Genomic DNA, 26,047 nt, shown 5'->3' with positions numbered 1-26,047 from the left:
GTTGGTTGCAGTTTTTTTTTATCTCACCCTGTATATAATGGAAATACAGAATCCTCCCCTTTTTGATAACTTATATTGAAAATTCATAATGAATATTCATGTTTCAAATTTCATATTTAAAATTCGGAAACGATACTACAGCCTATGACAAAAAATTACGTACGCAGAACAACGTATAGCCCCTTATATAATGGTTTTCATTTGAGCGGTATTTTTCGACGGATTATTTTCAAATTCCTTCAAATTAGCGGAGGGTATAAAAAGTTATCCTTAGCTTCTTTTTATACCTCTCCCTTCGGTTGATCATAATGTAAAATTTTTCATTTGAAATGTAATTAAAATGGTTAAATTACACGTTGTCAAATATCGGGGTTCCTAACAACATTTTCACGGTCGCCACTACCTAAAAAGTCAGGCTACTCATCTCTTACATTATACACCGAAAATATGTAGCTATACACCTACATCAACTGAACTCTATTGTTCCTATTTTATGTTTGTTTGTCGTCGCTAAGTATCGAAGTCTCAACAATCGGATTTGTAATCGGGCATGCACGCTCTGCTCCAGGGTGATTAGTTAAATAAGTTATTTCATAAATGTTTAAGAAATAACCAATTACTTGTCAACCTACTGGATATGGAAGTGTTTATTTGTGTGTGAAACTTCTAATAATTTTTTCGGCTCCCAAAATTTTCAGGATATCTATGTATAAGTCCTTATATCCTCAATTGGCATTTTATATTCATTCAATATTTTATATATATTTTTTTTTATATTTTGTTGCTATTCAAAATTTTTCACTCAGGTAATCCTTTATTTAATTAACGAGATAATTTATTATCTACGTAAATGTGATACTTCAAAGAAAAGAAAAATCAAAAGAACATTCAAGAGAACGGAAATTAAATTTAAAGGAAACCCAAGTGGTTGCCATATCTCACTTCCTTGCCACTGATTTTTTTCTAATCCAATATATTTTGTAACTTTATGCGGCACTTAATTATTAGTTGCAACAAAATTTCCTGTTCATCCACACACTTGCCGAGCAAAATATATTCCGCCAGGAAATGCAGCATAAAATAATTATTATTTGAGTATCCAAAATTGATGGAGTGATGGATGGAAGGCAAGGTTAAATCAATTATCTGCCGGTAATTAATAAGTTCAGAGCTTAGCATTGATAAATTAAAATTGTACACAGCACTTATGTGGCTAATTAGATTTTTATTAAATATTATAATTAATAAAATGTTTGTATGTATGTAGAACACCCAAAACGAAAAGTGGCAGATGGAATGGTGGAATTCGTGAACAGGAGTACATGCCGGACTACTGTGGTGGTTGTTAAATATTTATATTTGTTATTATTATTATATTATTTTCTCTGACCTATGGCTAGGGAGGGTATATATCATTTGATACAGCCAAAATGTGCCTCATCGAAATAACGGTTTTAGACCCTAGGTCTCTTGGACAAAAATTCGCTTCAGAACATTTGGAGTCGATCTAGAGGTCCGTCCGTCCGTCTGGGAGTTTCCGAATTTAGTCCAAACATGGTACATCATAATATTATTATCAAACTTAGATCTAGTTCGTAGATGGACAATATCGGTCCACTTCTTCTGGTACCTCCTCCACAAAATGTCCACATTTTTAAAGAAAATATTTTACTGCACAGAGAGAGAAAATATAATCCGATTTTGCTGCAGCTTTGCAAATATTTGCTTCACTCCATCAAGTACCTCCCCCACAAAGGTTCGAAATTTTGAATAATTATAACTCGTTTAAAATGTGGTGTAAGAGTCCGATTGCCTTCAAATCACACACATCACAATATTTTTATTATCCAAGGTCTGGTGTGAAGATCGAATACATGGGTCAACTCCTTCTGGTACCTCCCCCACAAAGGCTAAAAAATTTGAAAATTCAAGAAGCTCATAAAACGCGATATTATAAAGATGGTGGAGATCGAACCATTCCGAGGGTCAAAATTTTGAATAAACAAAACTATTATAATAACCGAAATAAGCATCCGGTTCGCTTCAGATTTAACACATCCATTTATTTCCACTAACACAAGGACATATAGGTCAGCTCCATCTGGTACCTCCCCCACAAAGGGTCGAAATTTTGAATATCCATGAAGCTCATAAAACGCGAAATTAACATCCGATTCCATTCAGACTTAACACATCTCAATGTTTCTATCAAAACAATATCTGTTATAAAGATGGTAGAGATCGGACTATTCCATCTGGTACCTCCCCCACAAAAGGGTCAAAGTTTTGAATAACCAAAATTATTATAAAATTCGAAATTAACATCCGATTCCATTCAAACTTGGCACATCTCAATATTTCTATCAACACAAGAACTGTTATAAAGATGGCAGAGATTGGACCATTCCTTCTGGTACCTCCCCCACAAAGGCTCAAAGTTTTGAGTAACCAACAACTATTATAAAATCTGCAAAAAGCATACGGCTCTCTTCATATTTCACACTTCCCATTATTTCTACTAAAACAAGATCTGTTGTGAAGATGGGATAAATCGGTCCGTTCCTTCTAGTACCTCCCCCACAAAGGGTCGAAATTTTGAAGTTCATCCATGTAGTTCATAAAATGCGAAATTAACACCCGGTGTCATTCAGACTTGGCACAACTCTATATTTCCATCAACACAAAATCTGTTATAAAAATGGTAGAATTCTGACCATTTCTTCTGGTACGTCCCCCATAAGGGCTTAAAGTTTTGAATAACCAAAAATTATTATAAAATCCGCAAAAGCATCCGGTTCTCTTCATATTTCAAACATTCCATTATTTCTACTAACACAAGATCTGCTGTGAAGATAGTATAAATCGGTCCACTCCTCCTGGTACCTCCCCCACAAAGGGTTACATCCGATTCCATTCAGAATTGATACATCTCAATGTTTCTATCAACACAAGATCTGTTCGGACCATTTCTTCTGGTACCTCCCCCACATAGGATTCAAAATTTCGAAAAACAAAACGCTCAAAGAGAGCGAAATAAGCGCCCAACTCTCTTTAAATCTCCCACATCCAAACATTTTTGCTAACACAAAATCTTTTGTGAAGATGATATATGTCTGCGAACCCATTCTGGCAACTCACCCAAAAAGGGTGACAATTTTCAACACTTTCATTTGTCATAACTTGCGAAACAAGTCAGCGATTCTTTACACCTTATAAAGGGTGATTTTTTTGAGATTAGGATTTTCATGCATTAGTATTTGACAGATCACGTGGGATTTCAGACATGGTGTCAAAGAGAAAGATGCTCAGTATGCTTTGACATTTCATCATGAATAGACTGCGATCTGCCACAACGTCGAATTTTCAGTGAATGGGCCCTAGAAAAGTTGGCAGAAAATCCGCTTTTTTATCGACAAATTTTGTTCAGCGATGAGGCTCATTTCTGGTTGAATAGGTACGTAAATAAGCAAAATTGCCGCATTTGGAGTGAAGAGCAACCAGAAGCCGTTCAAGAACTGCCCATGCATCCCGAAAAATGCACTGTTTGGTGTGGTTTGTACGCTGGTGGAATCATTGGACCGTATTTTTTCAAAGATGCTGTTGGACGCAACGTTACGGTGAATGGCGATCCTTATCGTTCGATGCTAACAAACTTTTTGTTGCCAAAAATGGAAGAACTGAACTTGGTTGACATGTGGTTTCAACAAGATGGCGCTACATGCCACACAGCTCGCTATTCTATGGCCATTTTGAGGGAAAACTTTGGAGAACAATTCATCTCAAGAAATGGACCGGTAAGTTGGCCACCAAGATCATGCGATTTGACGCCTTTAGACTATTTTTGGGGGGCTACGTCAAGTCTAAAGTCTAAAAAAATAAGCCAGCAACTATTCCAGCTTTGGAAGACAACATTTCCGAAGAAATTCGGGCTATTCCGGCCGAAATGCTCGAAAAAGTTGCCCAAAATTGGACTTTCCGGATTGACCACCTAAGACGCAGCCGCGGTCAACAGTTAAATGAAATTATCTTCAAAAAGTAAATGTCATGGACCAATCTAACGTTTCAAATAAAGAACCGATGAGATTTTGCAAATTTTATGCGTTTCTTTAAAAAAAAAAAGTTATCAAGCTCTTAACAAATCACTCTTTATATCTAAATATTTCTCCCAACCAGAAACCTGAGATGAATATGGAATTTATGATTCCGCATAAAACTGGATATAAATGTTCTATTTTCTTGAATTTTGCCCAAACCAGTATTTTTGTCTGTATTAGATGAAGTGTGAAAATTGAATACTTCGGCCCACTATATCTGGTACCTCGGCACATTTCAAAATTTTCTACAAATTATCACTTATCTCATACAAAGTAAAGGAAGTAACCAATATAGTCCAAGTAACCAATATAGGTCCGATACGAAATGGAAAATATTAGTCCATTACTTCGGAAAGTACTCCATAGAGGATCAGCAGTTTGAATAATCACAACAGAAGACAAAATATATTTAAGTTATCGAACATTGGCTGAGGGTATACATCTGTCATCAAAACCGACTGATACTTTTTTAACTTGTTTTCTTTATTTTTGTTTAAAATTTCCCATTTTTCCCCGAAAGATAAGGAAAACTTAAATTCTAGGACAATTCAATCTTTTGATGATTTTCTTAGAGAAAAAAAAAAACAAACAACTTAATTATCAATTGCAAAAAGAGTGAAGACCAATATAAAAGTCAGTGTCCAGTCGAAACCAAAAACAACAACAACAACTACAACACATCATCAAAAAGGCAACGACACAAAAATTGTTATAAATGTTTTCACCCCCCGCCACCTCCACCTCCGCACTGGGGTTGATGTCCTTGCGGCAATCCTGACAACACAAAAAATGAAGTAATTACCACATAAATACATTGACATGTGTTCTCCATGTGTGCGTGTGTGTGTGAGTGTGCGTGACTGATGTGTCAGAGTTGACACATAAAAGCAACGAATTATCAATAACTTTATTAGGGATTATCATTTTTTCTCTCCTTCTGCCTTTACTTCGATGATTATGCCAGGCCATGACGATGATGTAGACCGGCCATGTTGATGATGTGCGGTTGACGGATGGATTGAAAAAAAGAACAGAACTGAATACCGCAAAATGAAGATTCCAATAATAGCATTATTGTAAGGATACATTTTTCCTTGGGGTAGGTTTTTTTTAAAGGGGGCAGTCGTCATTGGCAAAGATGTGTGCGTGTGTGCATGTCGTATAAGTAATGTGAATAGTTGGAAATATTGTCCATACGCACGCATGATCATCGAAATTATTAGGGATGACATTAATTAATATGTAAGGCCAGACATACACTGGTGGCCAAAACTAAAGCAACTGCAATTACAAGGAGAATGAATGCCCTGTAACTTTTTCAAAAATTAAGAAAATGAGAAAGTTTTTCTTGTTTTAAATTAGGTACTTTATTCACTTTTTAAAAACCTAAAACATAAAACCGAAATTCATTTTTATATAAAAAATAATTTTTGGTAAAGTCAATTAACCCGATTTTGGCTTGGACAAAACAAAAGCAACTCTGTTGTACATTCATATAACCGCTGTAATTTCAGTTGTTTTTATTGTGATATTTATCGCTTTTTGCTTAATTCGACAATTTCGCTTGTCATAAATCATTTTTGAGATGTTTTTCACAACAGTATGAGTTTTACTTTTCGTTTTTTAAGTACTGCCCAAAAAAATTGTAAAAATGGCTAAAAGCAAATACTGGACCTGAATAAAACAGCAAATTATCAGTGACTATCAAAACAACATATCACAGAAAATGATTTCATAAATATTTATGTGATTTCATAATTATTTCTGTATACTAAGTCGGTTTTTTGAAACTGGATCAGTAGTAACAGTCTATAACGGATGAAGGCCGTGAAAAACTTCAGCCCGTACTGATCTACAAATTGTGAGAGAAATTAAAAACAACTATTTAAGAGTTCAACTGGATTGGTGAGAGAGCAATCATTGGATATAAGCTCGAGATCAGTGCGTAGACGAGTAGTGGCAGCTGGTCTGCATGCCCGTAAGACATCAAAAAACCATTTATATCTGAAAAAATCAAAAAGGCTTTCGGAAACGATAATATTAAGTGGAATCAAGCTCAATGGAAAAAACATTATTTCTGGGATGAGTCTATGTTTAATATTAAAGGCTCAGACGTGAAAATTTTTACGGTGAGAAGACCAAAAAATGAAGGAAAGGAAATGAAAAAAATTAATAAAGGAAGTTGTGGATCGGTTTGTTTACAAAGATGTGTTGAACATCGCGTTGTTCCCTTACGCTGAGTAAAATATTCGGCTGATTTGGGTGTTTCAGCATGACAATGATCCCAAACTTGTATCAAAACTTGTCAAATATTGGTTGCGGGAGTCAAAAATTCATGTTTTGTTATGGCCGGCACAATCACCTGACCTAAACTCCTTAGAAAACCTTTGGAGTATCGTAGATAGGAAGATCAAGAGAGATTCGGAAATAAATAAGCACAACATTTTCTAAAGAATTCGGGGTGCCTGGGAAAGCACACTCAAGGATCAACTTGAGCGCGTTATAGATTCAATGCCTCGTAGGTGTGCAGCTGCTATCAAAAATAATGGTTATGCTATCGACTACTAGCCAAAATTAATTTATTTTAAAATAAAAAATCAAAAGTTGCTTTAGTTTTGACCAAGCAAAAATTGGGTCATTTTAGTTTTCCACATATTATTTTTCGTTCAAAATTATTTTTGTATTTTTATTTTTAGTTTCTTAAAAGTGAATTAACCCCTCATTTAAAACTGGAAAAATAATTACGATTTGTTTATTTTTGTAAAAGTTACAGGACATTTATTGTCTTTGCGATTTAAGTTCCTTTAGTTTTGGCCACCAGTGTATATCAAGTGGAATACGTAGAGAAAAATTACAAAATTGGGGCAGAACCGACTTTGTAATGCCCTAGACCACTGTGTATATTTCGCATTGTTCTCTATAAAAAAATATATATACTTTTATATTGGGAATTTCTATGAAATCATACCAACTATGGTCAACTACTATTGAATGAGTATTACAGATTTAGAACGGTTTAAATTTCAAGTCGGATGGGACTAATTTATGAGAGATTTAACTTAATCTGAACCGATTTCAATTAAATTTGACTCTAAATATTAAGTTTGAAACAATTCCATTTGAAAATGTGGCCTAAATACTCAAAATACCGAAAGTCGGGAGGCACCGTTATATGAGGGCTATACGAAACGTGGTCCGATAGATCCCATTTCCAATACTAATTATGCAAGACACAACCCAAACTATTTTGTCGAACTTCAAATCTCTATGTCAACCATTGTGAGCTGTATCTTGATATCAAGAGACAGACAGGCGGTGTTATAAACGGAGTGATCTAATATATCCTCCTTTTCATGTTTGAGAAGGTATAAGTATACTCTTCTTCAGATTAGATATTTTCTAATTTTTATTATACCCTCAGTCATATGGCTACAGAGGGCGTATATCATTTCATACGGTCAAAACATGCCTCATCGAAATAACGGGTATAGACCCTATGGATCGTCTAACTTTTGTGCAAACTTTGTACTTCTCAATATTTGTGTCAATGTGCTATGTCAGATGCGAAATACTCATAAACTCTCATTTAATACGAAACAAACATCCGATTCTCGTGAAATTTCACACATTCCATGTGGAGATGATACATATCTACACACTCCTTCTGGTACCTCCCCCACAAAGGGGTAAACATTTTGAATAGCAAAACGCTCATAAAATGCGAAATGAGCATCCGATTATTGTTAAAATTGGCACATCCCAATATTTCTATCAACACAAGGTCTGGTGTGAAGATAATATATGTCGGACCACTCCTTCTGGAACCTACCCCACAACGGGTCACAATTTTGAAAAATTATATCTCACTTAAAATGCGAAATAAGCGTCCGATTCTGTTAAAAGTTCGCACATCATAATATTTTTACCAACACAAGATCGGGTGTAAAGATGGAATACATCACCAACTCTTTCTGGTACTTCCCCACGAAGGGGTAATTATTTTGAATAGCAAAACGTTCATAAAATTCGAAATAAGCATCCGATTATTGTCAAAATTGGTACATCAAAAAAATATTTCTATCAACACAAGGTCTGGCGTGAAGATAAAATATGTCGGACCTCTCATTCTGAAACATCCCCAAAACGGCTAAAAATTTTGGAAAATTATATTTCTTATAAAATCCGAAATAAGCATCCAGTTCTCTTCAAATTACACACATCCAATTATTTATACTAAAACAAGATCTTCTGTGAAGATGGAATATATCGGTCCATTCCTTCTGGTACCTCCCCCACAAAGGGGCAACGTTTTGAATATTCATATAGCTCATAAAACACGAAATTGGCATCCGATTCCATTTAGACATGACACATCTCAATATTTCTATAAACACAAGATCTGTTATAAATGTGGTAGAGATCGGACCATACCTTCTGGAACACCCACCCACCCCACCCCCCACAAAAGGTCAAAGTTTTAAATAACAAAAACGATCCTACAAACCGAAATAAGCATCAGTTTTCTTCAAATTAAACACATAACAATATTTTTATTAACCCAAGGTCTGGTGTGAAGATGGAATATATCGGTCTACCCCTTTCTGGTACCTCTCCCACAAAGGGACAAAATTTTGAATATCCATAAAGCTCATAAAACGGGAAATTAACATCCAATTCCATTCAGACTTGGTACATTTTAATATTTTTCATCAACACAAGATCTGTTTTAAAGATGGTAAATATCGGACCATATCTTCTGTTCCCACCCCCACATAGGGTTCAAAATTTTGAAAAACAAAACGCTCAAAGAAAAGCGAAAAAAGCTTCCAACTTTCTTAAAATTCCACACAACCAAATATTTTTGCTAATGCAGGATCTGTTGTTAAGATGATATACAGGGTGAAATAAAAAACTGCAACAAAGTAAAAAATCATAATTTTTAATTTTTTTTTTTTTTAATTTGCATCAAATTTTAGTATAAGTTTAGATTTAGATTCCCGGCGAAGCGCTTGCTTGAAGTGATCGACACTTTGGTATTTTTTAGTGCCAACCGTGCTTTCTAAAATACTCTAGACACAATAGTCCAACGGATTGGTATCCGGAGATTTTGGTGGCCATTGTGCGCTGGAAATGAAGCCAGAAACCTCATTTTGTAGCCATTCTTGGGTGGCGTGTGCTAAGTGCGATGTGCTGAGTCCTGTTGGAATGTTTGCATGCCCAAGGCTTTAATACACCTTCCAGATTATTTTTGCGATAATATTCGTCATTTATTCTGATGCCACGGTCGATTAATACAAACGTAGAGTGAACATCGGATGTTATGGCGGCCCACACCATCATCATGGTCAGCGCAAGAGTTCTGGTGGCCAACCGAACCGAAGGTGCACATTTTCAGCTGACCTCTTTGGCAAGTATACATGATAATTTTGTTTGTTTACAAACTGCTGGACAACGAATGTTTTCTCATCGGAGAAAACCAAATTCGACAGTTCACCACTTTCGGCCAAGCGACACAACTCTTTAGTTTTTTGAGTCTATTTTCTTTCAGTTGCGGTGTAAGTTCTTGCACTTTTTGGAATTTTATTTTTCAATAATTTCCGAATGGAATATTGCGATATGTTCAGCTCACGCTGTCACTGGAATAATTTTAACAGCTGCCGGATGATGGTTGTAGTTTTTTCATCTCATCCTGTATATCTGCGAACCCTTTTTGATACCTAATCCACAAAGAATTACAATTTTCAATACTTTTATCTGTCATAACTTGCGAATCAAGTCAGCGATTCCTTACAACTTGCTATGTCATATAAAGTATAGAAAGTATTCGATATTGTCCAAATCTGGCACGTTATAATATTTATATCAGTCTTAGGTCGGATAAGAATTGGGTCAACAATTTGAATAATCATAATTTAGGGCTGGGGTATACATCTGTCGGCAAAACCGACTGATATTATTTTACTTCTTTATTTATCTTCAAGGGCATACTAAATTTTATGGCTTGGCAAAATCCACATTTAATGTTTTAGGATATTACCAAGTCGCCATTGCCCTCATTTCATGTATAACACATGTTTAATATTCCTACTCCCCTCAATGTAAAACAACATTCAAATCCCGCCAAAAAAATGCAAACAACCAAACCAACTTACAATATCCTCTTCCGGTATTGTTGCACACGACGTACGCATATATCGGACACGTGTCATGTTATCCAAACTGTAACGATGCTCCTCGAAATGTGTATGCAAATGGCCCACCCTTGGATCCAATTGACCGCCATCCGAAAACGAACGAAAACGCATTGCTCCATTGTCATGGGTCACGGAGATGGCACGAAAACGTTCCATCACCGCATCCTGAATACTGCCCACAGTTATGTTGTTGCCCATAATTGACGGCCGAAATTTTGCCAAATATTTTTTCTAGTCAGGTGGTGCAACCAAAAAAAAAAAGGAAAACACTGCGGTTCACCGCAAATAGGGAAAACACATGAAAAGAGGCCACCACTTAATGGGTCACGACACTGGGGTTTAACACACCGTCCAACACCGAGAACTAACGAATCAATCAACAATAAATCAAAATTCTTTTCGTTTGTCAAGTTTTGGATAGATCGAAACAAAGTATAGACTTCCGCTCACGGTTACGATGAAAAGAAAACTGAAACTCCAGATGAATTTGCATGTCCGAAACAGCTTGCCTGCTTGCATACATTCAACAGGCTGCTGAGTCCATAGCACCAGGCGGCAGGAAGGCAGACAGGCAGCATCATCACCATCATCATTAACATCGGCAACAATAACGACATTATCATCGTGTTCATAGGCAAAAGTCTATGTGAATGAGCAGAATGAGTGTATGCATATCGACGACCATGTCGGTGTGTATGTGGGTGTGCATATGTGTGTGTGTGTGCCACTGTGTTTATATTCACTTTAAACCGAACAGGAACACGGATGAATATGGCCACAACACCGATGTGTTGTCTTTACAATAACTCCTCTTCGGACGACAAAATTAAAAGGGTTGAAATACTACGAAAGCACAAACACACCCACATATACACACATCCATCTATCTATATGAATACATACAAGCAGCTAGCACATGCATAAATATGATTTTATTTACAAAATCGTTGCATACATTAAGGTGGCCGGCCATTCAAACAATTTCCATTCGAATAAATTTTGAGTGAATTTCATTAATGCCAAACACACTTGTATGAAACAAAATATTTGGAATAGGTGAAACCAAAAAAAGAAGTAAAAAAAACTGTATCTGTGTGGCAGGGCCGAACTTGGAATGCCCTCCACCATTTGGAACGAATTTGGCAATTTTCAAAAAAAATAAATCCATTAAAAATTCTGTTAAAATCTTAATAATACCGAATTTAGTCTATACGACGACGTGGATTTGCATAGGCAACTTTTGTCATAAGCCATTAAAATATTCAAATGCGAAACTTGAAAAAAATCCGGTGAATAATGTAGTTAAAATCATCAAAATATCGAATATGGGAAGGTACTATTAAATGGGGGCTATACCAAAGCATGGACCCGCACAAACAATTTTCTGTCATGGGCTGCAGTATCCATTACGAACTTTAAATACAAAATTTGAAACAATTCCGTTGAATAATGTCGCTAAAATCATTAAAATACTGAATATCGGGAGGTGCCGTTATATGGAGGCTATACGAAGGCGTGGGTCTGTACGGACAATTTTCTCTCATAGGCTGTAATATCCATTACCAACTTCAAATATCAATTTTGAAACAATTCCGTTGAATAATGTCTTTAAAATCATCAAAGTACCGAATATCGGGAGGTACCGTTATATGAGGGCTATACGAAGACGTGGACGTGCAGACACAATTTTCTGTCATAGCCTGTAGTATTCATTACGAACTTCAAATACCAAATTTAAAACAATTCCGGTGAATAATATCACTTAAATCGCCAAAATACCGAAAATAGGGAGGTATTATTATGTGGGGGCTATACCAGAACGTGAACCTACATGGTCCATTTTCAATACCAAAAGTCCTGCAGACATAATATATATTTGAGTAAGGTGACCTCCTTTGGCACGAATTATGGCCATCAAACGGCCAATGAAACCGTCACACGCTGCCCGAATGGTGGTCTTCGGTATTTTGGCCCATTCCCGGCGAAGCGCTTGCTTGAGATGATCGACACTTTGGTATTTTTTAGGGCCAATCTTGCTTTCCAAAATACTCCAGGCACAATAGTCCAACGGATTGGTATCCGAAGATTTTGGTGGTTGGAATGTCCAAGATCTGCGGTTAAAATGTTTGCGTGCCCAAGGCTGTAATACACCCTCCAGAATATTTTCGTCATAATAATCGGCATTTATTCTGATGCCACGGTCGATTAATACGAGCGGAGAACGACCATCGGCTGTTATGGTGGCCCACACCATCACCATGATCGGCGCTTGAGTTCTGGTGTCCTACCGAAGGTGCACATTTTCAACTGACCTCTTTGGCAAGACAACGGACAACGAATTTTTTCTCATCAGAGAAAACCAAATTCGGCAGTTTACCACTTTCGACCAAGGGAAGCAACTCTTTAGCTCTTTGGAGTCTATTTTCTTCCAGTTGCGGTATAAGTTCTTGCACCTTTTGGAATTCAATGGCTTTACCCCGAGCTCAGTTTTCAATATTTGCCGAATGGAATATTGCGTTATGTGCAGCCCACGAGCCATTTCGACGTGGATTTCGATCGAGTCGCTTATTTACTTTTCGAACAATTCCTGCTGATGTTGCTGATTTCTTCCTTGACGTCGGGTTACGCTACCGGTATCACGGTAACGAGCGATGGTACGATACACAAAAGATTTATTCACATTTAAATGCTGGAGTGCTCTAACGATAGCCACCTGTGGCTTTCCAGCCAAATAAAAAGAAATCACACTATCAAGCTTAAACTCCATTACGAATAACTTTTTTTCTGGAATTCTCACCAAAATGCTTTTGTACGCTTGTAAATAATATAATGAGCTGTCACTGGAATAATTTTAACAGGACGAGTGGCTTAGAAATGACAGCAGTCTGATGTTGGTTGCAGTTTTTTCATCTCACCTTGTATATATGGGAGCTATAGCTGTATCCCAACCGATTTTCATCAAATTTGATAGATTTTCTTCTTTGCTGAATTGGGTCATATGTGCCGATATTCATTTTATTCAGCCTGATATTAAACATTTAGTGCGCAATAAACGTCAAATCGGATAAAGATATAATGGGAGCTATATTAAAATCTGAACCGATATCGATAAAATTTGGCAGAGATATTTCTGAGTTGTATCTGATATCTGACACTAAATGTAACTGTTGTGAAGTGCACATTACGAATCTCTGGAATTTAAACCCCGTATGGCCACCGGATACCAATCCGTTTGACCATTGTGTCAAAGGTATTTTCGAAAGCAAGATTAGCACTAAGAAATACCAAAGTGTCGATCACCTTAAGCAAGCGTTTCGCCGGGATTGGGCCAAAATACCGCACAGCAACATTCGGGCAGCGCGTGACGGTTTCATTGGCCATTTGAAGGCCATAATTCGTGCTAAAGGTGACAAATTCTAAAATTTGATGCTATTTCCGACAGTTTTTGCTTTCATTCAATAGAAAATAAAAATTATGGCGTTTGACTTTGTTGCAGTTTTTTCGTCTCACCCTGTATATACATATGTCAAATAGCTTTGTTGAATATTTTTGCTTGCTAATTTTAAATTATATTTTGAAAAAAAAAAAAAAACCAATTCGATGACTCGCCTCGTATCTAAAATGCGCAAATTCCAAGAAATCCTAATTTGTATTTTAAAAAAGAAAATTGAAGGAAATTGTTTAACTCTTTTTAGGTTACTTTCCGATTGGAATTTTCAAAACGCCAATACACGTGCCTTCAATTTTAGCTCTACTTTAAAAATCTACAGGATTTTTTCCGTAATTATTGAATAAATTGAATCTATCAAAAATTCATAATTTTTCGAAAAATTTCGAAACTTTCCTAGAATAAATCTTCCTAATTTCCCCACAGATTTTTTTGTATAGACAAGCTGCATCTTTTTTACACATTTCCAATTTACATCAGACATGGTCATCCCATTATTTCACAACTAAGTGCTTGCGTATTGTCCTGTACATGTGGACAAGGTGTTTCACTTTTTTGTTTTTACTTTTTTGTTATGCTTTCGTACAGCCCTTTATTGTGTTATTCTGCCTACTTGTTAAGCTGTTTGTAAATATTTGGTGACATTCAATGTAATTCGTCTGCTCGTCGATGCATACCTTAATGGATGAATAATGTCTCTGGCGGTCTCTTCGTCTGTGAAGCAAAGAATGTAAAACAAATAAACTCTCCAAATTCCAATGCAACAGCTATAATTGTAGGCTTTAATTGAAAGAGGTAATAAAAGAATTTAGTGATAAAAGATTATCCCTTCTAATCAATGATCGAAACTTTTAGTTGAATATTTTGCAATGTCCAGTGTCACGTGCAAACGGAGGAACAAAAAAATGGGATTGAGAAGCGTCAATATTTATATCGCATAGTTACAATTGCTAAACCAAAAACAATGCAAAAGATAACAATACATTTTATTTAAGACGTCATTTACAACTGTTAATTTTTAGCGTCGTAATATTCCTACTAAACTGAAACCGGACACAAATATGAGCAATTCGACAACTTCTTCCCTCAAAAATCGAAGAGCGAATCGATTTGGTTTAAACTTTGTTCATTATAGTATTTGTATAAGGCTTAGATCAAGTGCGACTAGGGGCAAGATCAGCCTACTTCATCTGGTAACTCCCCTATAATGGGTGAACAATCCTTAATAATGACCAGAGGGGATTAGCACTGTCGGAACAGAATGACTTCTCCACATTCTGTACGGTAAACGAGGGTACCCCATCCGAAAGTGTCATAGTTCGCTAGGAGAGTGTAATAGTTCACCAGACTTAACCATGATGCCACCTGGTCTGATAAATGACGTTATTTCTTTTGGGTCAGACCATCTCCCGATAACCGTCTATATAAGCAGATCGCCGGATTTCATAACCTCTGGATACCGCAATTTACTTAAACATGCGAAAGCTCACTGGCCAGAATTTAGAGACTTCAGTAACCTTCGCTTCAAAGAACTGCCCAACCTGATGTTCGGGTAGCAGAAAAGATTTTCCGGGACATCAACAAAGCTGCTGATGGAATACCCGAAATAAGACCAAAGTTCCCAGCAGGACCAGCAAATGAGCGTGATGATCTGCTTTTTTCCAACACTACTGATCCCACAAACAGTGAATGGACAGTGGACGTTAGCCGGTGAGTAGAGGAGCATAAGACGATAAATTGGCTAGACCATCTGAAGTGTTGCAATATTTGAACCGATGTGAGCAAGCTGTGGGTAACGGCTAAATCGCTCTCGAACTCTGAGAAAATGATGATAGGACCTCAGTCACTTAGCGGTGACTGATCTAAAGAGGTGCGCTGTATATTTTAACCAACAATTTGTCGAGTACCGCTAGATCGATAGGGCGAAACAAAGAGTACTACATCGTATCAGATCTCTTTTCGCCAAGGAGATACTGCCACAGTCTACGATGGGTTATGTTGCAAATGTCACCCGAAACGCTAAGTCGTCCAAAACATGGGGCTTAGACGGAATCTCAATGGTAACGTTGAAACAACTGGATACGCCGGGGGTTGAGTAGCTCACAAAAGTTCTTAACCTGGCGCTAGCCATCTAAATCGTTTCTGAAATCTGGAAAAGGGGCCGTGGGGTATCCGGCCAATGAAGCCAAGTAAAGATACCAGCAAAGGCCAATTTTGCATTTGTCTATAGTAGCAAAGGCTATTGAAGCTTTACTCCTCCCCAGCATCAGATGAAGCTATCCATTCGGCAACCATCCACCCGAATTCCGTCCACAACATAGCAAATCGTCCACACATATCAGTCGAGGATTAAACCACAACAAGCTGTGCCATAGAACAGTCCTGCAAACACGTCACACTGTTTGAGGATGAGGATGTAGGGAAAACTACCCTCCGGCCAAGTTTAAAACGGTAGATAATCAACGCCAACGCGTGAACGTCAGTCGTACGTGGAATTCTAAAACAAGAAGCCCAAAAAGCAATAAGTCGATTTGTGGAATGGAAAAGTATTCAGACCTGATAGAATGCCGCCCTGAGAACTAGGACGGCGTGCCTCTTCATGACATGGTCTACAGGTGCCCGTATGTCAGCATAACCATATGCTTTCGTTACAGTGCCGTATCGTACCAAGTGAAAAATGTCTTTTTTCAAATGCGAATTTCTGGAGGGTGGTAGGGATTCGTTTGGAAGTTTGCTAATCAATCCGCCTACGCTACAACATTTGCTCTTAAAGGGTGAAGTTTTCAATATTTCTCGGGTATGTTACCGATGTACAAATCGGATAGAACAAAATATACGTGTTTCGTCCGATTTTAGTAGTTTTTAAGATCCTCCCAAGAATTTCCACAATGTGTACCAATTACTTCAAATATTAAAATCTAAATATTGATCATGAAAAAAATATTTTGAAACTTATTCTTAAGCTTATTAAATATATCTTACATCAGTAAGCCTGGACTGAATCTTATATCCTACTCAAAATGTATTTCTGATCAGCATCAATCAAGTCATCCACATCTAAACCCTTCTTTCATTTACTTTCTTTTGAGAATATACAAAACAAGGACACAAACAAGAAACACACAGGGTTCGCTTACCTTTTCTAATTTCTGAAAATACTGTCTTAAAAATTGTATTGGATTTTCGGGGCGGCTGACACACAGCTGCACAATGCAATCCTTGAGCACGCGTTGTATGCCATGAGATTGTATGTAGTTTTCACATTCTCGTAGACTTTGTTGTTCCTCCAGAGTATTGGCCATGTTCGTTCGTCTCGTAGTGTAAGCCTTGTGGTGGATGTGATGGATGAAACGTAGTAGATACACCAAAAGAGTAAAATGCAATAGAACGCACACACTCACGCAACACTTTCGCCTTTCTTTCTTTTATTTTTTTTTTTTGCCGGAGACGAAAGATGCAATAAAACTATCTCAATGACTCCGAACGAAGAATATCAGTCTATTGGATACACTTAATTGGGAGGGTATCTTATTACCACTCCACCGTAAAGAAAATAAAGGACAATTCCTTTTTATTTCCAATTGGATAATTTGTATTGGCACAATATCAAATGAATTTCGTAGCTAGTATTTTGTTGCCTTGAATTTCTACAAAAGAAAAAATGGGCTATATTTTATTTATTCTCTATTTCTTATTTGTTATTACAATTCTTTTCGTTTGCTGTTTTTTTTTTTTTCTTCTTATTTTTTGACAGCCAGTCTACTCGTATTAGTTTGGCCCAACTTGTTTTCTCTTTGTTCCGTGAAAATTGTTGCAAAAACACAAATGCCGAGGGAAAACTTCGATTTCGAAGATTATTTTATAAACGTTCAAATGTTGTTTTTTAATTTTTTGTGCTGAGAATTAACAAATTACACGATTTTTTGCAATCGAATTCAATGTATTTCCACTATTTTCCTTCTTACTAATCAATCTACAATATTTTTTTTCTTTTGGCAAACGTCAGGTGAAGGCAAATAAAAACATAAATATTATTTTAACCTGGCAATGCCGTAAGGGGGGTACCTTTAACAGTGACGGGCACTTATCTGCCTCTGTGGTCTAGTTTACACATATGCCTCTTATCATGTTTATATGTTATATGAAGGGTCATATGAGGAAGCATGGTACAATAAAATCAAGATAGGGCTATGATAACATATGATTTTAATTTTTTTATTTTCTTGGCTTAGTTTGTCAATTTTATTTGTCTATGTATGTGTTTTCTTGTCAATAACAAAAAAATTGTTCAGAAAATATTAAAATTCGGTGTTTTCAAAATGTTGAAGTTCGAAGATAAGCTGTATCGGCCCACGATATCATATAGCCCCCATATAACGGTACTTCCAAATATTCCGTATTTTTATGATTTTAGCGACATTATTCACCGGAATTGTTTCAAATTTCGCATATGGAGTTCCTAATGGGTACTACAGCCTGTGACAGAAAATTGTTTATGCAGGTTCAAGTCTTAGTATAGCCCCCATATAACGGTGCCTACTATATTCGGTATTTTGATTTGATTTTAATGGTTTTAGCGACATTTTTACCGGAATTGTGTCTAACTTCGCATTTGAAGTTGAAGAAGTACAGGGTTGCCCATATTCGACGGACCCATCGATTGTTATGCGACTTGTGTGCGGTGGAGCGCCGTCTTGTTGAAACCAGAACTGCCTCATACGCTTTCGACGAATAATTGGCATCACAAAATTGGTCATCATGTCGCGATAACGCTCCTGATTGATGGTAACAGCATGGCCACTTTCATTTTGGAAGAAAAACGGCCCAATTGCCGTTTTCGCACTAACGCCGCACCAAACTGTGACTTTTTCGTCATGAAGAGGCACTTCTTGAATCTCCTGAGGATTTTCAGTGGCGTAAAAACGGCAATTTTGCTTATTTTCCCATTCAATGTGAAACGGGCTTCATTGGACATAATAATTTTGTTCGTTGAGTTTTCACAATTGACTTCTTCTGTTGAATGTAAATTTCAACTATTTCAGAGCGCTCGCGTGGCGTGTATTGGTTCATGGTAAAAATCTGCTTGGACTTACGCTTCAAACGCGTTTTGGCATAAAAAGGCTTTTAACAGGCCAAAGTTTGATATTTGTTTTGTGTTGTGAGTAAGCTAAATACAACAACAACAGAGAAAAAATTACAGCAACGCTGGGCGTTGATGTGTTTTCCGGCATGAACTTCCAATATATTCGACGACGAAAAACTATGTAGCAACGGCCCAAATATTGACTCTGTTTTACACTGCCTTTACACGGTGCAATTTTTAGCTGGCATTTTTATCAATTCTCTTTTAAAATTTCTGCGTAAATCTTCGAGCCTTTACACGGTGGCATTTTACGATAATAGTGCTTGGCATTTTTTCTGATATTTTATTTTATTCAGTATTTCGTATAGAGCTAATTGTTTGTAACAGATATTTATAAAGAAGTGATTTAAAATTAAATGTGTGAATCTAAAGAAGAAATGATGGAAAAAGTTATTGAGGTGTTAAATATAGCATTATTAACTTTTATTTTAACTTTCTTTTTTTACATTTTAATACTTCCAATTAATTTTCATATAATTCACTATACAATTCAATCACTAAAAACATCACATCGCAATAAAAGAAACGCATCTAAAATTACAATAAAGAAACGATATGAAAGGTCAAAATCATAAAAAATTCAGAAGAAGCAAAAAGAGAAGTGCAAAGAAAATGGCATGTAACCCTGTGCGGTGGCTTATCGTGCCATTTTTTCTTCTATCCTTGTCCCTCTACACCTTTTACCAACAAAGAAAAATGGCATGGTTAAAAAATGTCACCGTGTAAAGGCAGTGTTACTCTAAACCCTTTTACGTCTTGGTTTATAATCAGTTAAACCCTAATAATGTGTTTGGCAACTCCATTGAATTGGCAACGTTCGCCTTCTTCCATAACCATACGTGCGAGTTGCCAACGAACATCAAATTAAATTATAATCTGAAAGAAGCTTGTGAAAATTTTCTTCGCGTGTTTTCCAAGTGTAAAAAAGTTGTATATTTTCAAAAAGAAGTTGAAGATAGTGGATTTAATATCACAAGAATATAAAAGAAAACATAAACAAGGAATTATCCCGAATAAGAGGTAATAAATGAGCTTTCCAAAAGTTGGACATATTACGTGTGTATTGGCTCTGGGAGCCATGCAAAAGAAATTCATTTTTTCTCCGGCACCCCAATAGACGCCGGTCTGCTATCTTAGATACATACACAATGTGATAATTGGAGGTTGCATTTTAAGCGTTTTAAAAATTAACATATTTTTGAAAAAATAAATGAAATCGAACTAATTTTTACTATTTAAACAGATATGGCTCGTGGTTTTAATAGGGGCTACGGTGGAAGCCGTGGCGGTTCCAATAATCGTGGCTCATCGTATCGTTCATCAAATTATAGTAACAGCCGCATGCAATCGTCCGGTGGCCGTACTTCAGATCGTTCTGGTCGTTACAATTCCAACAGCAATAGTGACGGTCGCTATGATTCACGTAGAGATCGTTTCAATAATTCCGGTTCCAGTCGTCACGATTCCGGACACAAACGCAGTTATAGGGTGAGTAATTAAAATTTTGTAACAACTTGGTTTCATGATCTATATTTGTTGTCCGGAATTCATGTGGGATGGACAATCAGTACAAATTGTATAGGGCTATGAAGATTTGTACAAAGATGAGATATTAAATTAGATTATATTAAATTTACAAAAAACGGAGCTAGTCCGCTGAAAACAGAAGTACATTCAAATTTATACAGATATTATTTTTATTTCTGACTACCCTCCATCGTGCGTAACTACTCAAAATCCTGATCTGTAAATATGGAAGTACATAAATTTATGTTATCAAATCTCAAAAATCAGATGTGTTAAGAATTCGACATTGCTACGGATTGATCACATAAACTAGACTTCAGTCTTTCGTGTGATTTAGAAAAAGAATTAAATATTTGGATGGTTTAATTAAATCCTGTTTTTATTCTCCTCTTCTAGGACTCATCACGCGATCGTTCCTCAGATCACAAAAGATCCCGCCAAGACGTAAGTAAAACATCGACAATTATCACACATATTTGTTCTGGCTTATTCCTTTGAAGATATAATTATTAAAATCATTTAACCATAGGCATATAGCTTAACAGCTATATGTATTGGTACTTTTACATATATAAATATATATTTGTTTGTATACATGTCAATATTTAACTACATTTCCATATAACTATTTAACTATTTTACATGTTTTTGTTGTAACGAAAACCCATAGAGTTATATTTAGGAAGTCAAATGCCGTTGAGTTTCAAATCGAAAACAGTCAATGCAAAAGAAATATTCTGAGAAACTCACAACTCTACTCTACTGCATGTGGATATAATAGTACTAGCCTACTACTAATGTACATGATATCAATGACTACTACTCAAGTCTATAGGAAAGTGTCTGCGAAAATGCTCTATGAATTACCTAATTCTATCTTAAACTGCAGTAGTGTGGCTTGGTAAGGAAAGACTTATAAAGAGCATTGTCTAGAGAAAACTCAAATCAGTCAGGCATTCCATAAAGGATCAGCTCAGAAAATGAAAAACATACGATCAAGCAATATGCGTATTATAAAAACGAATGCGGCTTATTGAACAAGAGAGGCAATCCTACCTACCCGTATATAGAGTATATATATAGATGAAGAAAACATTTGTGATTGAATGAACCTCCTCATAACCTTACCTTATCTCAACCATTGTATATTTTTATGTGTAGACAGACTTGACACCTTGGGCTTTGGCAAGGAATATGCAAACAGCTTAAAATGTTAAAATGAAAATTCTTCTACATGGTGTTTTAATAAGATTCAATATATTCGAAAGATTAAACTGAACACCATTCTTCACTCATATTCACTCTCTACTGCAGATGTAAAAACATAAACAAACAAGGCTGCTTTATAAAACAATCTCTTCTCTCCCAACAAGCAAAATCCCAATCAATTTATAAAACAGAAACATCCTCATGTCTTGTAATGTGTTTGTAAAGACAAAAACAAACCCACAAAAAATCAGAATCAGAATCGCGTAGAAAATTGTACTGAATACTGTTGTTGTTTGGTTGAAAATGCAGCACTCTAGTCAATTCCTGCAAAAGTTGAAAGACAAATAACTTACAAAACTATACAAACAAACATTGCAATAGATATAAATTCTCCTCTACAAATCTGTTCTCATCATCGTCAATATAGGATTATAGACGCACTTCATCATCAACTGGAAGGGGCAATCGTACGCCTCCACCACCGCCACCACCAGTGGTAACATCGAATAGTTCATCGTCGGGCTACAGAGGTGGAAATTCCTCAAGACACAGCGATCGTGATGATTCCAAGTCCAGACATCGCTCAGATATGGGACCACCCAGTAAAAGACCACCGGTACGCAGCAGTTTCACCTCACGCATACGTGGCTCTAGTAATCGTGTCGGAGTCCGAACAGGCCGCGGCGGCGGTTCTGGCCGTATTGTACGCCGTGAATCCAACGATCTGAGAATAATGAGACGTAAACTCATGTACGCTCAACAGAAAGATCGTGCACGACTTTTGAAAATTGCACGCCTAACGAGGTAAATACTTGAACATACAAAACAAAGAAACTTAACGATTTAAAGCTCAATTACTGACACAAACCACAATCAAATCATAAGAAACTGGGGAGAAAACTTTGAGACAATTGCCGCCGATCGATAATTTAATAGATATTGAGAGGGTCTTTTAGCGAACAAACGCCTAATTCCCCTGAGAACCGATTCTTCGAGAGATATTAGGTATATGTTTGATGAAGTTCCCCTGCCCAGTGCAAAAGAAGTGAAAGAAAATTCTCAAAATTGAATTCTGAACAAATTTGCTTTGTTCAATTGAATGAGTGGCTCGCCCCAATGACGGCCGTTCCGTTTTGTGATGACAGCAATTGATCTCGAACATAATTTTTATGATTTCTTGACATTCTATTTCTTTTCATCTCTAACCTGAAACAATTGAACTAAACGTATTTTTCCTCCCATATGTTGATTACATTTCGCCATCGTCTAAAACATACACAAATCAAACCAAACCAATTTTAGCTCACTGCGGCGACGTCGTTTTGAACGACGATCATCGAAGAGTCCACGTCGTTCGTCGAGGAGTGGTAAAAAGTCAGCATCTGGATCCAGTGATGAAGATGAAGACAAGGAAAAATCCAAGCAAAAGGGCAGCGATGACGAGGATGAGAACAATGATGAGGATAATAAAGAGGGCAGCGATGATAAGAAAGAATCAAAGCGTGGCAAGTCAAAGCGTTCAAAGTCGGAAAAGTCAAATGCCGAAGAAGACGACGAAGAGGATGAGGAAGAAGATGATGTCGATGGAGACAACAACGCAAACAGATCTAAAGGTGAGGGTGATAACGACGAAGATGAGGAAGAAATCGAAGACGACGAAGACAAAAAATCGAATGCCGATGACAAGGAGCATGTAGAGGGTGAAGATGAATCAGCAGAAAAGAATGAAGAAGATGAACCAGCAGAGGGTGCGGAAAAGACATCAAAAGATGCTGATGGTGAGAAGGGGGACAAGAAAGAAGGTAAGAAAACTAAGGAGAGTTCTGCAAAGAAGGAAAAATCATCGACGACCACCAAGAAGTCCAGCTCATCATCTTCTAAGAAGGATGACAAATCCAAGGATGACAAGGATAGAAAGTCCAAGAAGTCATCTCGAAATGACGACGATGATAAAGAACGTAAGGCTCGTTCTTCGCGCCGTGGCGAAAGTCCTTCACGTAGGGGTGGTGGAACATCCCGTTTCATTAAACTGACTTGCATTCATTGCCACATGAAATGTGTTACATTTACGGTAAGCATTTTAAGCAACAACTGAAATGAAATGAAACTAATTAATTTTTTTTTTTTTTAGGATTATCTGTATCATTTGTCTTCGCGAGTCCATAAATCAGCTTTGCGTCAAATCGCTGTTCGCCAAAGGGCTCACCTCTTGCGTTTGAGAGCACGACAACGTGCTGCACAAAAGGAAATTGAAGAAAAATCTAAGGAGACTTATGAGTCAAAATTCTGTCATCTTTGCCGTCTCCACTATAGACAGCCTAAGGCCAAGCATCAGCTCTCGGAACATCATAAAATTATGAAAAAGTTCCTAATGCCATACTGTTCAACTTGCCATTTAGCATTCAAGAGCCCCATATTGTATGAAACCCATCGCTGTTCATTGGAACACATAAAAGTAAGTCTTCGAAAAATTTGGCGTAGAAAAAATGTAATGTAAATATATATTTTTCCTTTACAGAATAAGGCCCGCAAACAAGATTCCGATTCAGACAACAGTGGAGATGAAGAAATGCGGGAAATCGATTTGAATAAATTTATGACTGTTGATTCGGTTGGTGAAATTGACGATGAAATGGATGCAGATGTTGAAGCACTATTGAATGAAGCCAACGAAGATTCGGAAGAAGAAAGCGAAGACAAAGAACGTACACCGGTTGGAAAGGAATTTGTAAAAGAAGTATCGGCATACTATTGTGAGTTATGCGAACAATATGCTACGACTGAAAAGACAACCTTGGAAGAATTTTCCAAGAAACATTGCTTGCAAAGATCCCACCTAAAGGCATACTTGCGTCACAAGGAGGAAGAAAAGAATGCACAGAAACGTAAAGAGGCAAAGGAAAAGAATAATTCAGAAAGTGAAAATAAGGACGAAGGAGATGCAGAAGAAGAAGAACACAAAGAGGACAATGAAGAAGCAACTGAGGGAAATGAAGATGCCGAGAAGGCTGACGCTCAAGAAAATGATGAAGAACAGGAAGTCGACGATGAAGCTCAAGCCGATGAAAAGCTTTGGGAAGATGTAGACAAAGATTTGGGTGATTTGCTGAGACACGTTGAACCCGAGGAACGTGACGAAGACGAGGAAAATGATTCTGTGCTAAATATTGATATAGAAAGGTATGGTTTAATCAGCAGAACAAGAAAATGTAACTAAACACATATCGAATTATGCATCAACATATACAAATTTATAAATATAAATGACTAAGTTATCTAAAACGGTTATTGTTACGAAACACTTTTTTCGACAATTTTTAAATAATTTATAATTGGTTTGTTTCTTTTTTTAGTGAAAAACACAAAAACAAGGAAGTAAATGGAAAGAAAGAAGAGGAATCTGAAGAAAAAGAAGAATCGACAAAGAAGACAAACGTCAAGGAAGAAAATACCGATGTTTCATCCACCACCGAAAAGGTTTCAACATCAACTCCCGCTAAAGGCAAACCACAACGAACAACAAAAGCAGCTGCTAACGCTGCAAAGACGGCCGCTGCCAAAGAGGCTGCTATTGAGGAGGAAACCAAAGAGTAAATGGAGACCATGGACAATATGAGTGAAAAAATGAGATTTAATTAGAAATTACTCTTTGAGTATTCGTCGTCGGAGTCCTTAAATGTTAGAAGCGAAACGTATGGAATCCCTAGTTTTTAACTATATAATCCATTCACTATCATCGTATGTTTCTTAATTTTTTGTTGATTCTTTTTTTTTCGGAAAAAATGTTTTTAATTTCTAGGTATATTCTTACCTATTTAAATTTTATTTTATTTTTCAATTATTCTAGTTCTAGTTTACTCTATCACCATACCAACATACATAACAGATTTAATCTCTAAAGAAACGGAGAAACAAATAAAAGAATAATGAGTATATACATTTTAAACAATAAACAAATTATGGTGTTTTCCTGCTCTAATATAAGAAAGGATTTCTTTATTTGAAACAGACCTAAGTGGAGTTTGCTGTTACATTATTTTGGTTTGGTGTGGGTCATTAAATCTACCACTTTATGGCTTCCAAATAAGAGTTTGGCTTTTCATGCATAGTGGCAAACGTGGTCGCCAATTCACTCCACTGCAGTTTACTTCCGTTATTATTCTTTGCAGTCTTATTTAATAATAAACTCCACCACTAAAAAGTTCAAACCAATTTCATATTTGGATTTAATAATAATTGCCTTAAAACAACAAAACACATACATTCTACACATGGCTATTTGGTGGCGATGGTGTTGAACCTCTAACATTCACTTTTCTCTCTGGAAGGTTGGCCATTGCATTTAATGTAGTTGTGTAAATATTTTGCTTTGTTTCTTCCACAGTCCTCCTTAATGGCATCAACTGCAGTTTTTATGGCATTTACACAAATT

The 26,047-nt window shown here is 36.6% G+C and overlaps 2 protein-coding genes across 2 annotated transcripts in view; one reads left to right on the top strand and one right to left on the bottom strand.

Moving 5' to 3' along the window:
* LOC101894317 (cAMP-dependent protein kinase type I regulatory subunit) overlaps nucleotides 1-17,733 on the bottom strand; it is a 100,042-nt gene extending 82,309 nt beyond the window's left edge. Inside the window, exons 1-2 of the mRNA XM_020035493.2 lie at nucleotides 17,442-17,733; nucleotides 16,874-17,383 (exon numbers count right to left, since the gene is read on the bottom strand). Coding sequence (XP_019891052.1) covers nucleotides 16,874-17,038 — 165 coding nt within the window. The 5' untranslated portion in view covers nucleotides 17,039-17,383; nucleotides 17,442-17,733. The remainder of the gene's footprint in view (nucleotides 1-16,873; nucleotides 17,384-17,441) is intronic.
* A 2,007-nt stretch (nucleotides 17,734-19,740) lies between these two features.
* LOC101894145 (glutamic acid-rich protein) lies at nucleotides 19,741-25,572 on the top strand. The gene is made up of 8 exons (XM_005179850.4): nucleotides 19,741-19,899; nucleotides 20,123-20,367; nucleotides 20,803-20,850; nucleotides 22,043-22,419; nucleotides 22,918-23,686; nucleotides 23,747-24,070; nucleotides 24,134-24,795; nucleotides 24,969-25,572. The coding sequence occupies exons 2-8, from the start codon at nucleotides 20,125-20,127 to the stop codon at nucleotides 25,207-25,209; spliced, it is 2,664 nt and encodes an 887-aa protein (XP_005179907.2). The 5' UTR covers nucleotides 19,741-19,899; nucleotides 20,123-20,124; the 3' UTR covers nucleotides 25,210-25,572.
* The last annotated feature ends 475 nt before the right edge of the window (nucleotides 25,573-26,047 follow it).

This window comes from Musca domestica, unplaced genomic scaffold (assembly GCF_030504385.1).
Source record: "Musca domestica strain aabys unplaced genomic scaffold, Musca_domestica.polishedcontigs.V.1.1 36, whole genome shotgun sequence".
Lineage (NCBI taxonomy): Eukaryota > Metazoa > Arthropoda > Insecta > Diptera > Muscidae > Musca > Musca domestica.
Note: the sequence above shows the minus strand (reverse complement) of the source record. Positions and strands in the feature narration are given on the sequence as shown.

Coding starts and splice junctions, on each gene's coding strand:
- LOC101894145 (XM_005179850.4), top strand. CDS start 20,125: ATGGCTCGTGGTTTTAATAGGGGCTACGGTGGAAGCCGTGGCGGTTCC. Junction 20,851..22,042: donor ACAAAAGATCCCGCCAAGAC/GTAAGTAAAACA, acceptor TCGTCAATATAG/GATTATAGACGCACTTCATC. Junction 22,420..22,917: donor AAAATTGCACGCCTAACGAG/GTAAATACTTGA, acceptor AACCAATTTTAG/CTCACTGCGGCGACGTCGTT.